The sequence below is a fragment of the Anabrus simplex genome, chromosome 8 (assembly GCF_040414725.1).
Source record: "Anabrus simplex isolate iqAnaSimp1 chromosome 8, ASM4041472v1, whole genome shotgun sequence".
Classification (NCBI taxonomy): domain Eukaryota; kingdom Metazoa; phylum Arthropoda; class Insecta; order Orthoptera; family Tettigoniidae; genus Anabrus; species Anabrus simplex.
Genome location: NC_090272.1, coordinates 166601070 through 166620225, shown reverse-complemented (window position 1 = coordinate 166620225; position 19156 = coordinate 166601070). Strand labels below are relative to the sequence as shown.

The window sequence follows — 19156 nt, the reverse complement described above, 5'->3', positions numbered from 1 at the left end:
ATCAGGTGGTGGTGGTGATTATTGTTTTAAGAGGAAGTACAACTGGGCAACCATCATCTATATAACACTAATCAGAGAGAAAAAATGGAAGGGGTCCGACACTTCGAGAAATGAAAGTATCGGCCAAAGGAAGACAAGGGCCACGAAGGGCGTGAAAATGAAGGACTCCCTAGGCCTCCATACGTAATACCGTCGGGGTCTGAAAAGAACAAGAGTTCACCAAGAGAGGTCAGATAGGATACATGAAAGTGAGGATCCTGGCACAAGCAAGTGGAAACAATGCCAGGACTCGGCTAAGGGCCCCGTGGTAACCAATCCACGCTCCAAAGTTCAGGGCCCCTGGGGGACACCTGTAAGAACATTACCTTTTGCACATTTTCTCGGATATTCGAAACAAAATTGAGTGTTTTGTAGATATTAGCGATAGGGAGTTTCATGAAGAACATGGTATATCGAGCTTTGCTGAGTGTACTAATTAGAGGTCAAGAGGTATAATCCTTATTCTCTTCGTTTGGTAGAGTCTTCTTCACTACTTGTATCGACCGTGGTATTGTCGCATGATGTTTCAGAAAATTGTTGGCCTTGTTACTGGAGGTTCTTCAGGTCTGGGGTTAGCTACTGTAAAGCAAATTGCACACGCTGATGGAAAAGTTGTTCTAGGTGATCTTCAAACATCACAGGGTCATAAAATTGCTCAAGATTTAGTTGACAATGTTGTATTTGCCCCAGTGGATATAAGATTGCATTGTTGGATGCGCTTGTGAATGGTTGGATGTTGAGAGAGGTCTTGCATTATTGTAGTGATAAAGTAGTTAATTGCCTGCTGCCATTTCTTGATGGATACAGTACTTTTGTATCCATCTCTTGGCACAGGCCAGAGTAAAGTGTAGCTTCCACCGAAGTCCCAGTCTCATCCATGGCTGTGACAATATGGAAGCTGCTGGGGTATGGGTGGTGCTGAGTAATGACATTCAGAGCACGACTAGTGCAACTGAGTGTTATGAAAGGTGTTGCTCATAGGCTCAATCGTGCTGCAATCGCACTTTCTGACCCAGTGAGGAAAGCAATGGCAAACTACCTCACTCCTCGTCTTGCCTAGTACGCCTCATTTTGGTGCTGCCATTGGTTTTTGCGGTTTCCTTATAACCGCATAACTTTTGGTGGTGCTATTTGAGGATCCAACCAGCCTGGACTGATGACCTAACAGACAAAGTAGTTAAAACCTACTGAAATTGTTTAAATTTTGTGTGTGTGGTTTTTTTCATTTAGTGCTATTTATATATTGGTGTTTAGTGTTGTTGGTAGAAATTGGGAGTGGTGATTTATTTGAATTTTAGAACAAGTAATTCATTTGGTGTAGGCTACAGTAGATTACGTTTTCTACGTTAAGTAGGCTAGCTAGGTGTACTTTGTTTCGAACGTAGGTTTAGGAAATACTTTAGGTAATAACATTAACTTTTAAAACAATAGTTTTAAATATCTGTAGGTTCGTTGGTATAATACTTACAAAGGCAAGGAGTTGCAACTCATTGTAATTTACGCCGCAACTTTTCCGATATTTCGTATAGATATCCGTTTAAACTTTTCATAGCATCTATCACCTCCTCTGCGAACCATGTGACCTTGCCGCGGTGGGGAGGCTTGCGTGTCGCCATGATGCAGATAGCCGAGCCGCAGGTGCAACCATATCGGATGGGTATCTGTTGAGAGACCAGACTAACGAATGGTTCATCGAAAGGGGGGTAGTAGCCTTTCGGTAGATGCAAGGGCGGCAGTCTAGATGATTGACTGATAAGGCCTTGTAATAATACTCAACATGGCTTAGCTGTGTTGATACTGGTACACGGCTGAAAGCAACGGGAAACTACAGCCGTAACTAACTCCCGAGGACATGCAGCTCTCTCTCTGTATGAATGATGTACTGATGATGGCTTCCTCCCGGGTAAAATATTCGGGAGGTAAACTAGTCCCCCATTCGGATCTCCGGGTGGAGACTACACGAGAGGGGGCGATCATCAGGAAGATGGATACTGACATTCTGCGAGTCGGAGCGTGGAATGTTAGAAGTTTGAATCGTTGTGGTAGGTTAGAGAATCTGAAAAGGGAGATGGATAGGCTAAAGTTAGATGTAGTTGGTATAAGTGAAGTACGTTGGCAGGAAGAACAAGATTTTTGGTCAGGCGACTACCGAATTATCAACACAAAATCAAACAGGGGAAATGCAGGAGTTGGTTTAATAATGAATAAGAAAATAGGGCAGCGGGTAAGCTACTACGACCAGCATAGTGAAAGAATTATTGTCGTCAAGATAGACACCAAACCAATGCCCACCACAATAGTGCAGGTCTATATGCCTACTAGTTCAACGGATGATGAAGAAATCGAAAGAATATACGAGGAGATAAAAGATTTAATACAATATGTAAAAGGTGACGAGAATCTAATTGTGATGGGAGACTGGAATGCAGTGGTAGGCCAAGGAAGAGAAGGTAGTACAGAAGGAGAATTTGGATTGGGACAAAGGAACGAAAGAGGAAGTCGGCTGGTTGAATTCTGCACTGATCATAATTTAGTCCTTGCCAATACTTGGTTCAAACACCACAAACGACGGCTGAATACGTGGACGAGACCTGGAGACACTGGAAGGTATCAAATAGACTTCATTATGATTAGGCAGAGATTCAGAAACCAGGTGTTGGATTGCAAAACTTTCCCAGGAGCAGACGTGGACTCTGACCACAACTTGTTGGTCATGAAATGCCATCTGAAGTTGAAGAAATTGAAGAAAGGAAAGAATGCAAAAAGATGGGATCTATACAAGTTGAAAGAAAAGAGTGTGAGGGATTGTTTCAAGGAACATGTTGCACAAGGACTAAATGAAAGGCTGAAGGAAACACTATAGAGGAAGAGTGGAGAGTCATGAAAAATGAAGTCAGTAGGGCTGCTGAAGAAATGTTAGGAAGGAAGAAAAGATCAACTAAGAATCAGTGGATAACTCAGGAGATACTAGACCTGATTGATGAACGACGAAAATACAAGAATGCTAGAAATGAAGAGGGCAGAAAAGAATGCAGGCGATTAAAGAATCAAGTGGATAGAAAGTGCAAGGTAGCTAAGGAAGAATGGCTGAAGGAGAAGTGCAAGGATGTCGAAGGCTGTATGGTCCTGGGAAAGGTAGATGCTGCATACAGGAAAATCAAGGAAACCTTTGGAGAAAGGAAATCTAGGTGTATGAATATTAAGAGCTCAGATGGAAAGCCACTTCTAGAGAAAGAAGACAAAGCAGAAAGATGGCAGGAGTATATCCAACAGTTGTATCAAGGTAAAGATGTAGATAATATGGTTCTGGAGCATGAAGAGGCTGTTGATGCTGATGAAATGGGAGACCCAATTTTGAGGTCAGAGTTTGACAGAGCTGTGAGTTACCTCAATAGGAACAAGGCACCTGGAATTGATGACATTCCCTCTGAATTACTGACTGCCTTAGGAGAAACCAGCATGGCAAGGTTATTTCATTTAGTGTGCAAGATGTATGAGACAGGAGAAGTCCCATCCGATTTTCGGAAGAATGTTGTTATACCTATTCCCAAGAAAGCCGGTGCTGACAGGTGTGAAAACTACCGCATCATCAGTTTAGTATCTCATGCCTGCAAAATTTTAACACGTATTATTTACAGAAGAATGGAAAAACAAGTTGAAGCTGAGTTGGGAGAAGATCAATTTGGCTTCAGAAGAAATGTAGGAACACGTGAAGCAATCCTGACTTTACGTCTGATCTTAGAGGACCGAATCAAGAAGGACAAGCCCACGTACATGGCATTCGTAGATCTAGAAAAGGCATTCGATAATGTTGATTGGTCCAAGCTATTTATGATTCTGAAGATGATAGGGATCAGATACCGAGAACGAAGAATTATCTACAATCTGTATAAAAATCAGTCTGCAGTGATAAGAATCGAGGGCTTTGAAAAGGAAGCAGCAATCCAGAAAGGAGTGAGGCAAGGTTGCAGTTTGTCCCCTCTCCTTTTCAATGTTTACATAGAACAGGCAGTAAAGGAAATCAAAGAGAAATTTGGACAGGGAATCACAGTCCAAGGAGAGGAAATCAAAACCTTGAGATTTGCCGATGTTATTGTTATTTTATCTGAGACTGCAGAAGATCTCGAGAAGTTGCTGAATGGTATGGATAAAGTCTTGGGTAAGGAGTACAAGATGAAAATAAATAAGTCCAAAACAAAAGTAATGGAGTGCAGTCGAACGAAGGCAGGTGATGTAGGAAATATTAGATTAGGAAACGAAGTCTTAAAGGAAGTAGATGAATATTGTTACTTGGATAGTAAAATAACTAACGATGGCAGAAGTAAGGAGGACATAAAATGCAAACTAGCACAAGCAAGGAAGAGCTTTAAGAAAAGAAATTTGCTCACTTCAAACATTGATATCGGAATTAGAAAGATGTTTTTGAAGACTTTCGTGTGGAGCGTGGCATTGTATGGAAGTGAAACATGGACGGTAACTAGCTCAAAAAGAAAGAGCATAGAAGCTTTTGAAATGTGGTGTTACGGAAGAATGCTGAAGGTGAGATGGATAGATTGAATCACGAATGAAGAGATACTGAAGCGAATTGGTGAGAGGAGATCAGTTTGGCTAAATTTGACGAGAAGAAGAGATAGAATGATAGGACACATCTTAAGACACCCAGGATTTGTTCAGTTAGTTTTTGAAGGAAGTGTAGGTGGTAAGAACGCTAGGGGTAGACCAAGGTATGAATATGACAAGCATATTAGAGCAGATGTAGGATGCAATAGTTACGCAGAAATGAAAAGGTTAGCTCAGGATAGGTTGGCATGGAGAGCTGCATCAAGCCAAGTCTATGGACTGATGACTCAAACAACAACAGCATCTATCAGTCATTAATAAATCACTTTGGGAATGGCGACCCTATCGTACTAATAGCCTATATCTGCGTCATTCAATCCATCCCTGACCCGGTCAATGACTGGAAAACAGGTTGTAGGTTTTCATTTTTTCATCCGTTTAAACTATCACGATTAAATTAAATAATACGATACGCCTGTAATCTTCGATTTAAAATGAAGTTAAAGAGAATACGCGGTAATTTCACTGGATAATTACGGTACTTAACAGTTTTTTGGATTGTTGACGATTGTTGCTACATGCACATGGTAGTTGTGTAAATAAATACAAAATCAGCTGATTACATTATTCCGATAATTTGTAGACTTAGCTCCCTGCATACTTTGTACTTTCCACCTTCGTTTATTCATCGAGTAAAAGTTAATAATCAAATTCCTATATCCCAATAATATTGCAGTTCAAGCCCCGCCGTGGTTTTGACAGATAATATTGTAGACAACCTCTTATTTTTCAGCATTTAAGGTGGTGGTGGTGTTGGTGGTGGTGGTGGTGGTGGTGGTGGTGGTGGTGGTGGTGATGTGGTTTTAAGAGGAAGTACAACTGGGCAACCATCTTCTGTTTAACATTAATCAGAGAGAAAAATGGAAGGGATCCGACACTTCGAAAAATGAAGGTATCGGCCAAAAGGAGACAAGGGCCACGAAGGGCGTGAAAATGAAAGACTCCCTAGGCCTCCAAACGTAATACCGTCGGGGTCTGAAAAGAACAAGAGTTGACCAAGGGAGGTCGGATAGGATAGATGAAAGTGTGGTGGTGATGGTGCTGGTGATTATTGTTTTAAGAGGAAGTACAACTAGGCAACCATCCTCTATATAACACTAATCAGAGGAAAAATAGTAGGGATCCGACACTTCGAAAAATGAAGATATCGGCCAAAGGAAGACAAGGGCCACGAAGGGCATGAAAATGAAAGACTCCCTAGCCCTCGCAAACCTAATAGCGTCGGGGTCGGAAAAGAACAAGAGCTGACCAAGAGAGGTCGGATAGGATAGATGAAAGTGAGGAGCCTGGCACAAGTAAGTGGAAGCAATGCCAGGACTCAGATAAAGGCCCCGTGGTCGCCAACCCACGCTCCAACGTTCAGAGCCCCTGAGCCTCTTTTAGTCGCCTCTTACGACAGGCAGGGGATACCGTGGGTGTTATTCTACCGCCCCCACCCACAGGGGGGGGGTAGAGACAAGGGCCACAAAGGGCATGAAAATGAGATTCCCTAGGCCTCCATACGTAATACCGTCGGGGTCTGAAAAGAACAAGTGTTGGTGGTGGTGGTGATTAATGTTTTTTGCTATTTGCTTTACGTCGCACCGACACAGATAGTTCATATGGCGACGATGGGATAGGGAAGGCCTAAGAATGGGAAGGAAGCGGCCGTGGCCTTAATTAAGGTACAGTCCCAGCATTTGTCTGGTGTGAAAATGGGAAACCACGGAAAACCATATTCAGGGCTGCTGACAGGGGGATTCGAACCCACTATCTCCCGATTACTGGATACTGGCCGCACTTAAGCGACTGCAGCTATCGAGCTCGGTGATTGTTTAAAGAGGAAGTACAACTAGGCAAGCATCCTCTATATAACACTAATCAGAGAGAAAAAATGAAAGGGATCCGACATTTCGAAAAATGAAGGTATCGGCCAAAGGAAGACAAGGGCCACGAAGGACGTGAAAATGAAAGACTCCCTGGCCCTCGCAAACCTAATAGCGTCGGGGTCGGAAAAGAACAAGAGTTGACCAAGAGAGGTCGGATAGGATAGACGAAGGTGAGGAGCCTGGCACAAGTAAGTGGAAGCAATGCCAGGGCTCAACTAAGGGCCGCTGGGGCCCCTTTTAGTCGCCTCTTACGACAGGCGGGGGATACCGTGGGTGTTATTCTACCGCCCCCACCCACACGGGGAAGGAAAAGGCTAGGAGTGTGAAGGAGGTGATTGGTGGTGATTATTGTTTTAAGAGGAAGTACAACTAGGCAACCATCCTCTATATAACACTAATCAGAGGGAAAATATGGAAGGGGTCCGACACTTCGAAAAATGAAGATATCGGCCAAAGGAAGACAAGGGCCACGAAGGGCGTGAAAATGAAAGACTGCCTAGCCCTCGCAAACCTAATAGCGTCGGGGTCTGAAAAGAACAAGCGTTGACCAAGAGAGGTCGGATAGGATAGATGAAAGTGAGGAGCCTGTCACAAGTAAGTGGAAGCAATGCCAGGACTCAGCTAAGGGCCCCGTGGTCGCCAACCCACGCTCCAAAGTTCAGAGCCCCTGGGGCCCCTTTTAGTCGCCTCTTACGACAGGCAGGGGATACCGTGGGTGTTATTCTACCGCCCCCACCCACAGGGGGAGGAGCGTGAAGGAAGCGGCCGTGGCCTTAATTAAAGTACAGCCCCAGCAATTGCCTGGTGCGAAAATTGGAAACCACGGAAAACCATCTTCAGGGCTGCCGACAGTGCGATTCGAACCCACTATCTCCCGGATGCAACCACACAGCTGCGCGTCCCTACCCGCCCGGTCAGCTCGCCCGGTATTATCATAATAGTCTGCAATTATCCTATTATGTTTTATTATTATTACTATTATTATTAATAATAATGCTGTATAGTTTAGTAGTAATAAGATGCTTTAAATTTTGTACAAGTAAATGCTATGTGTAAAATATAGTACATTCCGTTTAGATGGAAGAGAGGGCCTAGCGGCCTTAATATTAACAGACATAAGTCTATTCTATTTTATTCTAAACCCCATACTCCAATATAATTATAAACATGTCCTGAACCGTTATTTGTTACAGCCTCACGATTATAATATTTAAAAGTACAAATTATTGTTCTTTAATTACAGGGAAGAAACATAAGCTGCGTTAAATCCATGGTCCAATATATTGAGTCCTGGAAGGCAGTTAATCCGTCAAGCTCACTTCGCGTTTCTGTTGAGCTTGAAATGGGCAAAGAAGAAACGGCAGATCTGATACCACTAGGTGATGTAGTGGTCATAGGAAAAGATTATGCTGTGTACAAAGGATGTCACACCATGTTCGAAACTTTGGAACACGTTATTCCATTGACCAAATCAGGGTGAGATATGCAACTTACTTTAAATATATAGGTTAATGGTGAGTCATGTATCATCATGCGATTTTAACATTTCATGCTGTAGGGCTATCCATCCATTTGTACCTAATATTTTATCTCGCATTGCTTCTTTTGAAAAGTATTCTACTTTTTATAATTATGACATTCCGTGATTGAGGAAATCATACTATTTGTCTAACAAACATAGTTTACAAGCAAAACAAGCCAAAACTATTACGTCTGAGAAAGAGAGATTTGAAAATCTTGACCATTTCAGGTTGCCTAGTGGTACTTGCCCTTCAATCTTTCATTGCCAATATCTGCTCTCAAAAAAAAAGTACTAAGAATAATCTATCTGTAGAATTATGCAATGGGTTTGTAAGAATGTCTAGAATAGAGCTATGTAGTTGAAATTGTCCACGAACCTACTACGCTGTCGTAGCAGGGGGAGAGGTGATACTCCCACGTGGCGCGACCCACGTGGCGGAGAGGGGGTACCAACCGGTTTGCCGGCGGACTTGAGCGAAATAAAATAGTTCTCGCGGACTAAACACACAAGCCCCTGTGGGTGGGGGACGCAGACGAAGAATACACCTACGGTATCCCCTGCCTGTCGTAAGAGGTGATTAAAAGGGGTGACCAAGGGATGCTGAATTTTGAACCATGGGATTACCTGCGATTAATACCATCACGCGAGGAACACCATGAATCGACTTTTCTTGCGATTAGTACCACTATGTGAGAAATACCATGGGACTGTGGGTGGATCACTATGGGTTCACAGTGTATAGTATCCTTCACCATGGCGCCCATGCCTGGGGGCAAGGTGGGGACGTGCCCCCCCCCCTCCCACCCTAGCTCTCAGGGAAAGGAAAAAATCTAATATAGTCAGGTGTTTTTCTTTCAAGAAAATTATTTTAAAATCGGTATTACGTAGAAGTGGTAGGGGATACCGTGTGTGGTATTCTACCGTGGAATACAAGTCGCCATTCATCTTCCAAAATATTAAAAATACTACAAACCCCCAGGTCTAGCCCCCCCCCCAACAAACTATCCTATGGGCGCCCATGTCCTTCACTATGACGGAGGCTCCCTTCTGTCCAGGTTCGTTTGGAACACCCCAAGGCGATAAAAATGACGCTACACTCGCTGGGGAGTTTCAGCATATGGTTGTGGGCATCATGGGTCTGCGTTTCGGGGAACACTACGGGTCGTACGGGTCCGTGAGGTCAGTATCACTATGTGAGGAACACCATGGGATTCCGTTGCCTATGAGTGGCGCCGTTATGTAAGAAATACCATAGGTCTGCGTTACTTGGGTGATTAGTACCAATACATGAGAAATACCATGGATCTACTTGACTAGCGAAATGTTCCATTGTGAAGGGCCGCTGATGGTGGTGATTGGTGGTGGTGATTATTGTTTTGAGAGGAAGTACAACTAGGCAACCATCCTCTATATAACACTAATCAGAGGGGAAAATGGAAGGTGTCCGACACTTCGAAAAATGAAGATATCGGCCAAAGGAAGACAAGGGCCACGAAGGGCGTGAAAGTGAGACTCCCTAGCCCTCGCAAAGGTGGTGGTGGTGGTGGTGGTGATTATTGTTTTAAGAGGAAGTACAACTAGGCAACCATCCTCTATATAACACTAATCAGAGGGAAAAATGGAAGGGATCGAACACTTCGAAAAATGAAGATATCGATCAAAGAAAGACAAGGGCCACGAAGGGTGTGAAAGTGAAAGACTCCCTAGCCCTCGCAAAGGTGGTGGTGGTGGTGGTGGTGGTGGTGGTGGTGATTATTGTTTTAAGAGGAAGTACAACTAGGCAACCATCCTCTATATAACACTAATCAGAGGGAAAAATGGAAGGGATCGGACACTTCGAAAAATGAAGATATCGATCAAAGAAAGACAAGGGCCACGAAGGCGTGAAAATGAAAGACTCCCTAGCCCTCGCAAACCTAATAGCGTCGGGCTCGCAAAAGAACAAGAGTTGACCAAAGGAGGTCAGATTGTATAGATGAAAGTGAGGAGCCTGGCACCAGTAAATAGAAGCAATGCCAGGACTCGGCTAAGGGCCCCGTGGTCGGTGGTGGTGGTGATTATTGTTTTAAGAAGAAGTACAACTAGACAACCATCCTCTATATAACACTAATCAGAGGGAAAAATATGGAAGGGGTCCGACACTTCGAAAAATGAAGGTATCGGCTAAAGAAAGACAAGGGCCACGAAGGCGTGAAAATGAAAGACTCCCTAGCCCTCGCAAACCTAATAGCGTCGGGGTCAGAAAAGAACAAGAGTTGACCAAGTGAGGTCAGATAGAATAGGTGAAAGTGAGGAGCCTGGCACAAGTAAGTGGAAGCAATGCCAAGACTCGGCTAAGGGCCCCGTGGTCGCCAACCCACGCTCAGAAGTTCAGAGCCCCTGGGGCCCCTTTTGGTCGCCTTTTACGACTGGCAGGGGATACCGTGCGTGTTATTCTACAGCCCCCACACACAGGGGTGAGGAGCCACTGACCTGGATTTTGGACCCCTTTAGACAACAAGCATCATCGGTTCAGGATTGTGCTTTGGAAGCAGCCCCTTGGTCAGTACATACCACTGTTTTAAGTTAGTTTCTGGGCAGGTGAGGCATTGGTGGTTTGATCCACTGATTGTTTAAGTTCAAAATCATTGATTCATTGTCGTCTTTATGAATTCTACTCAGAGGATTGATTTTTGGAATTATTTTTAACTTTTAATATTCTAAAATGGATCGGCTTGTTATTTTACATTCAACCATTCATTCTTCATCAAGTTTTGAATTGTCATCACATTTCGTACCATTAGGAGCCGATGACATAGATGTTAGGCCCCTCTAAGCAACAAGCATCATCATCATCATCATCATCATCATCATCATCATCATCATCATCATCAGTTGAACTTGTATGAATGTATTTCACCTGAATGAAATTCCTCCCTCTTTAGACTTAGCAGAAAAAAAAACACAAATTAAACATTAAGTAATCAAATTCATCACGTACGACTCAATGGATATTACCACTGAACGGAAAAAATCACATAAGTGTGTGGGAAAACGCCAAAAACTCAAAAACTGACTTAATGTGTTCTGTTTGTTTACTCTCTGCAGTGCTTCTGTGATTGTGCCTTGGGGCGAGCTGGGGGCTGTTGCAAGAAGTGCTGATGGAACCTTCGCCCGGACCCCAGCGTACTCTCCGCCCAGAGTGATCGACACCCTCGGAGCTGGGGACACTTTCTGCGCTGCTACCATCGCCGCCCTCAACTCCGGTTGTACGCTACACGAAGGTATCACCTTCGGTTGTCAAATAGCAGGTGCTAAAGTAGGGATGCATGGCTATGATGGACTAAAAATATATTCCAAATCATTCCATACCTCATAGTATTGTACTACTGGATACAAAAGAAAAAATGAAATTGAATTCCGAACATTTCTTAAGCGTCAGTCAAGAGTAAATGTCAATTTCAGGGCTATTTTTATTATAATGATTTTAGAAAAAATGTTTCCGTAGGAAACAGTGTACGAAAATAACATACTTTAAGCTATATATCTATTTTTGCTATTTGCCTTACGTCGCACCTACACAGATAGGTCTTACGGCGACGATGGGACAGGAAAGGCCTAGGAATGGGAAGGAAGCGGCCGTGGCCTTAATTAAAGTACAGCCCCAGCATTTGCCTGGTGCAAGAATGGGAAATCACGGAAAACCATCTTCAGGGCTGCCGACAGTGGGGTTCGAACCCACTATCTCCCGGATGCGAGCTCTCAAATGCGCGGCCCTAACCGCACGGAAGCTATATATCGACACGAAATAAGGATAAAAAGTTAAACACACAATAATCCATCAGTTACTAGGTGGTGGTGGTTGTGGTGGTGGTGATTGTTGTTTTAAGAGGAAATAAAACTGGCCAACCATCCTCTATTAACACTAATCAGAGGGAAAATGGAGGGAGTCCGACACCTCGAAAAAATGAAGGTATTGGCCAAAGAAAGTCAAGCGCCACGAAGGGCATGCAAATGAAAGACTCCCTCCCTAGCCCTCGAATGCTCTAATAGTGGTGACGATTATTGTTTTAAGAGGAAGTACAACTAGGCAACCATCCTCTATATAACACTAATCAGAGTGGAAAAATGGAAGGGTTCCGACACTTCGAAAAATGAAGATATCGGCCAAAGGAAGACAAGGGCCACGAAAGGCATGAAAATGAAATACGCCCTAGCCCTCGCAAACCTAATGGCGTCGGGGTCGGAAAAGAACAAGAGTTGACCAAGTGAGGTCGGATAGAATAGATGTGAGGAGCCTGGCACGAGTAAGTGGAAGCGATGCCAGGACTCGCCTAAGGGCCCGGTGGTTGCCAACCCACGCTCCAAAGTTCAGAGCCCTTGGGGATTTCATTCTGGGATGCCATCGTCATGAGAGTTGCGTTTCCCGACGAAGCACTGACAGACAATCTTATCCTTAAATAGGCTATAAAGTAGATTAACATTTTTCAAATTTTCAGAGAATAAATATACATTTCTCACCTGTTTCTCTGTTTCTTCATCTTGGTTCCATTGGGAATCTGCCTGTACATTACGTCATCAGTCCGGAGGCTGAATAGATCTCCAAACACATCACCAAATTTGATGCTATTATAGCGAAAACGCAGAAACTGATGATGGTGCTAAAGTGAGGTGTACTAGGCAAAATGAGGAGTGAAGTACTTTACCATTGCTTTCCTCAGTGGGTCAGAAAGTGTTATTGCAGCACAACCGGCCCTATAATTATCACTACCTTTAATAACATCGAGAAATATAAGTCGCGCTCCAAACGTTATTGCTCATCACACCGCAGAAGCTTCCATATTGTCGCAGTCATAAACGACACTGCAACTTCGGTGGAAGCTACATTTTGCTCTGACTGTGCCAAGAGATAGATGCAAAAAATTCCGAATCTATAAAAAGGAAAGGTAGCAGGCACCATCGGCAATAATTAATTTAGCCTTTTGCTTGCAGTTTAATTTCGCAGCAACACACCGTTTTCGGCAGCACATGGATGGGAAAGAGCTGGAATTGGAAAGAGGTAGTGGCCTTGACCTTAATTAAAGCACAGCCCCAACATTTGCCTGATGTAAAAACGGATACACGGATGTGTATCTTCGGGCTGCCGACGGTGGGATTCGAACCCACCATCTCAGAGGTGGTGGTGGTGGTGATTATTGTTTTAAGAGGAAGTAAAACTAGGCAACCATCCTAACACTAATCAGAGGGAAAATAAGGTAGAGGCCCGACACTTCGAAAAATGAAGGTATCGGCCAAAGAAAGGCAAGGGCCACGAAGGGCGTGAAAATGAAAGACTCCCTAGCCCTCGCAAACCTAATAGCGTAGGAGTCGGAAAAGAACAAGAGGTGGTGGTTGTGGTGGTGGTGGTGATTATTGTTTTAAGAGGAAGTACAACTACTGTAGGCAACCATCCTCTATATAACACTAATCAGATGAAAAAATGGAAGGGATCCGACACTTCGAAAAATGAAGATATCGGTCAAAGAAAGACAAGGGCCACGAAGGGCGTGAAAATGAAAGACTCCCTAGCCCTCGCAAACCTAATAGCGTCGGGGTCAGAAAAGAACAAGAGTTGACCAAGCGCGGTCGGATAGGACAGATGAAAGTGAGGAGACTGTCACAAGTAAGTGGAAGCAATGCCAGGACTCAGCTAAGGGCCCCGTGGTCGCCAATCCACGCTCCAAAGTTCAGAGCCCCTGGGGCCCCTTTTAGTCGCCTCTTACGACAGGCAGGGAATACCGTGGGTGTTATTCTACCGCCCCCACCCACAGGGGGGGAACAAGAGGTGACCAAGTGAGGTCGGATAGAATAGATGTAAGTGAGGAGCCTGGCACGAGTAAGTGGAAGCAATGCCAGGACTCGGCCAAGGGCCCCGTGGTTGCCAACCCACGCTCCAAAGTTTAGAGACCCTGGGGCCCCTTATAGTCGCCTCTTACGACAGGCAAGGGATACCGTGGGTGTTATTCTACCGCCCCCACCCACAGGGGCCACCATATCAGAGTTAAGCTACCCAAACTGGGGAATCATTTATTGAACTCAATAGATCAAAAGGATGGTATTATCTTCATTATAATTCAACAGGCACAACTGGATAAAAATAAACTTTCTTCAGCTTATCCGAGTTATTTCTGGTTTCTGGAGCCACCCAGACTCATTTTGGTTTTAGCCGGGGTTTAGGGCCGGATGCTCCTCCTGACGCCACGTTATTTTTGAGATGGAAATCTCAACCAAGGTTCGACCGGGATTTGAACCTCAACCTTCCGGATGGGAAGCCAGCAACTATACTACTACGCTAATCAATTCCCCAACTACATAAGAAATAAATACAACATAATTATTATAGAAATACTGTATATATTTTGGAATTTATTTTTTTTATATTTATACCTGTGTAAGTTAGCATATCATTGGATGTGAAGATTCCACACCGTAATGCGTAGATTCGGTTGATTTTCCACTACTTTTGTCTATCATACTGTTCGATATTTATTTGGTATGTAGCCTATATGCTTTTAACTTCGATGTGTTAAATAAAGACTTGTTTTTGATAAAAAAAATATATTTATTTCCTCCCCCTCCTCCAACATCCTAAAGAGAAAACCTCTTATTTTTGTTATTTATTTATTTATTTATTTATTTATTTATTTATTTATTTATTTATTTATTTATTTATTTATTTATTTATTTATTTATTTATTTATTTATTTATGGGCGAGGTACTGGTCATTCTCCCCAGTTGTATCCCCGACCAAGAGTCTGAAGCTCCAGGACACTGCCCTTGAGGCGGTAGAGGTGGGATCCCTCGCTGTGTCCGAGGGAAAAGCCGACCCTGGAGGGTAAACAGATGATGATGATGATTTATTTATTTATTTATTTATTTATTTATTTATTTATTTATTTATTTATTTATTTATTTATTTATTTATTTATTTATTTATTTGATAATACGAAGGTACACAGGCTAAGCCCAATTACGTTCCTTCTTGACATATAGACTTTAAAGTATAAATACATCAAACAAAAACAATAACAATAGTAACAATAATAGAAATAAGTTCAGAAGAACTAATAAGCAGAACACATTTTTAAAATTATTACTACAAATGAAAAAAATAATATAGGCTATACATCAGCCATAGAAAATTACTAAACAAGTTGAACACAAACAAAAACTTATGAGTACCTAGCATTCCAGCAAAAAGGAATTTAATAATGATTTAGTAAAAAATGGCCCTTATTTGCGTATTGAACAACCTAGCGCCAGCAAATAAATCAACTTGTGCACTAATTGAATTATAAACTGACAATGTTTTGACTAGTGGTGAATTAGAGTGATGAACACTTCTAGATCTTGGGATGTGAAATAATACTTGCTGTTGTGATGTTACTTGTGGTACATGAAATGAGATGAAGGTAAGTAATTTTTGACAGTCAATATTTCCATTCAAGATTTTCCTCAATATATGTAACGAAATTAATGTTCTCCTGTTTTTCAAAGACGTGAAATTGAACAAACTTCTTAAAAAGTGGGTTGAAATGTCAAATGGACAAAATACATTATAAAGGTAGCATAAGAAAAGGAACGCATTCACGTCACACAAATTTATCGCACCCAGTTTTGCTTTCGACAAAAGTTGACATTACGTTGGAGAGACCCAAGTTTTAGACAACTTTATTACTATGTTGATGACCCATACTAACGCATAGTAGAATGTAAATTTGTGTTCTTACTTAACTATTATTACTGAAGTTTTTGTTTCCACTCGATGCTAAGATAGAAACTTTCAACAAAATTAAAGGTATGATGTTATTTATCTTAGTGTCGGGTGGAGACGAAAGGTTTCGGGGGGATATACTAAAGACAATGGGTTGGGATATAGTACCATATCTGAAGTACTTGTTTGATTTTTGTTTGCATGAAGGAACTTTACCAAATGAATGGAGAGTTGCTATAGTAGCCCCTGTGTATAAAGGAAAGGGTGATGGGCATAAAGCTAAAAATTACAGGCCAGTCAGTTTGACATGCATTGTATGTAAGCTTTGGGAAAGCATTCTTTCTGATTATATAAGGCATGTTTGCAAAATTAATAAATGGTTTGACAGAAGGCGGTTTGGGTTTAGGAAAGGTTATTCCACTGAAGCCCAACTTGTAGGATTCCAGCAAGATATAGCAGATATCCTGGATTCAGGAGGTCAATTGGACTGTATTGCGATTGACCTATCTAAGGCATTTGATAGGGTAGATCATGGGAGACTACTGGCAAAAATGAGTGCAATTGGACTTGACAAAAGAGTGACTGAATGGGTGGCTCTGTTTCTAGAAAATAGAACTCAGAGAATTAGAGTAGGTGAAGCTTTATCTGTCCCTGTAAAAAATAAGAGGGGAATTCCTCAAGGCAGTATTATTGGACCTTTATGTTTTCTTATATATATATATATGATATGTGTAAAGAAGTGGAATCAGAGATAAGGCTTTTCGCAGATGATGTTATTCTGTACAGAGTAATAAATAAGTTACAAGATTGTGAGCAACTGCAAAATGACCTCGATAATGTTGTGAGATGGACGGTAGGCAATGGTATGATGATAAACCGGGATAAAAGTCAGGTTATGAGTTTCACAAATAGGAAAAGTCCTCTCAGTTTTAATTACTGCGTTGATGGGGTGAAAGTTCCCTTTGGGGATCATTGTAAATACCTAGGTATAAATATAAGGAAAGAACTTCATTGGGGAAATCACATAAATATGATTGTAAATAAAGGGTACAGATCTCTGCACATGGTTATGAGAGTATTTAGGGGTTGTAGTCAGGATGTAAAGGAGAGAGCATATTTGTCTCTGGTGAGACATCAACTTGAGAATGGTTCCAGTGTATGGGACCCTTACCAGGATTACTTGATTCAGGAACTGGAAAAAAATCCAAAGAAAAGTAGCTCAATTTGTTCTGGGTGATTTCCGACAAAAGGGTAGCGTTACAAAAATGTTGCAAAGTTTGGGCTGGGAAGACTTGGGAGAAAGGAGACGAGCTGCTCGACTAAGTGGTATGTTCCGAGCTGTCAGTGGAGAGATGGCGTGGGAGGACATCAGTAGACGAATAAGTTTAGATGGTGTCTTTAAAAGTAGGAAGGATCACAATATGAAGATAAAGTTGGAATTCAAGAGGACAAATTGGGGCAAATATTCGTTTGTAGGAAGGGGAGTTAGGGATTGGAATAACTTACCAAGGGAGTTGTTCAATAAATTTCCAATTTCTTTGCAATCATTTAAGAAAAGGCTAGGAAAACAACAGATAGGGAATCTGCCACCTGGGCGACTGCCCTAAATGCAGATCAGTAGTGATTGATTTGATTTGATTTGATTTGATTTGATTTCATTTCATTTCATTTCATTTCATTTCATTTCATTTCATTTCAGTAAACTAAGACAGAAGTAGTTAACAAACTATTGAGGCATATCCGAATACTAGAAAGAAAAAAAAACAAGTCCATCACAGTGTTTGGAACTGTAATTTAGAATTTGGAATGACGTTTCCGTTTCTGATGTTAACGCAGCCTGTAAAATGTATTAGCTGTTCGAAAAACGTTTGGTCGTCCAGATGACCTTCATATCAGACCTCATTCAAAACGAGTTTGGGACGATGACCTAGATGTTAGGCCCCTTTAAGCAACAAGCAAGCAAAACAAGTTTCTCAAGGTTAAGACACGTCATGTTCAAAAGAACAACTATGAGCTGAGCCCGGATTTGTGTGCGGAATACATGTTACATTTTAATATATTTGAAGATGGTGGTGGTAATTATTGTTTTAAGAGGAAGTACAGCTGGGCAACCATCCTCTATATAACACTAATCAGAGAGAAAAAAATGGAAGGGATCCGACACTTCGAAAAATGAAGATATCGGCCATAGGAAGATAAAGGCCACGAAGGGCGTGAAAATGAAAGACTCCCTAGGCCTCCATACGTAATACCGTCGGGGTTGGAAAAGAACAAGAGTTGACCAAGGGAGGTCGGATAGGATAGATGAAAGTGAGGAGCCTGGCACAAGTAAGTGGAAGCAATGCTAAGACTCAGTTGAGGGCCCCGTGGTCACCAACCCACGCTCTGAAGTTCAGAGCCCCTGGGGCAACTTACGACAGGCAGGGATACCGTGGTGACCATTGCAGGTATATCTCAGGAATAAAAGATATAAGTATTTTGCTTTCATTTTCCATTCTTTTATGACTTACTGCATAACATTAGTAGCCAAATTAAGGATTTTACGCAGTGCCTGGGTGTGTGAAATCGCAATATTTTCAGGGAACCGACGCATTGTTATAAATGACTGTTTTATTTGTTGAATCATTTATGGTTGTGCGGTTTTTGAGTAGACACCACGTGGCGCAGCTGTATTTCTGTATCAGCATTTTTCACTTCAATCACCAGACACCGCGGAGAAATACAAGAAGAGACCGAGCTACAAAGACAACAGAGTCGCTTTTGTTCAGAAAGTTATTTAAATGAAAGACGATAATATTTCAAAGACTGCGACATAAGCACAAAGTACCGAAATTCATGTGTGTTTCTGAATTCTCTTGATTTGAGTGGTGGTGATTATTGTTGTTCATCTCGACTTCTGAATGTAAATTCCAACGCTAGATGAGTGAATCACTAAACAGGGAATGTTACACCCGACATTGGCCTAAAGGTACCATTGTTCCCATGTGGATGGGGACGGTAGAATAACATCTGCGCTATCCCCTACCTGTCGTAAGAGGCGACTAAAAGGATGCCTAGGAGCTCCCAACCCGGGAGCGTGGACCGGCGACCCCGGGGCCCCTACCTTAGTTCGGCACTGTAATCTAAGAAAGCCCTCACCATTTTTGTTTACAGGTTTCATACAGGGTAATCGTAAGCGTTTTACCTGACTGATTCATGTGTTATTTGCCATGTCAGAAGTCATCTGAAATTGGCTTGGTGGTGGTGGTGGTGGTGGTGGTGGTGATTATTATTTTAAGAGGAAGTAGCCTACAACTAGGCAACCATCCTCTACATAACATTAATCAGAGAGAAAAATGGAAGGGATCCGACACTTCGAAAAATGAAGGTATCGA

The 19156-nt window shown here is 42.3% G+C and overlaps 1 protein-coding gene across 2 annotated transcripts in view; it reads left to right on the top strand.

The window, feature by feature from the left end:
- Positions 1 to 14610, top strand: part of LOC136878919 (ketohexokinase) — a 50559-nt gene extending 35949 nt beyond the window's left edge. The window contains exons 4-6 of one of the 2 annotated variants that reach the window (XM_068228863.1): positions 7771 to 8003; positions 11137 to 12301; positions 13866 to 14610. In XM_068228863.1, the coding sequence (XP_068084964.1) occupies positions 7771 to 8003; positions 11137 to 11407 (504 nt within the window). In that variant the 3' untranslated portion in view covers positions 11408 to 12301; positions 13866 to 14610. Of the gene's footprint in view, positions 1 to 7770; positions 8004 to 11136; positions 13413 to 13852 lie in introns of both variants that reach the window. The other variant, XM_067152532.2, reaches the window with a different exon arrangement.
- Positions 14611 to 19156: the final 4546 nt, after the last annotated feature.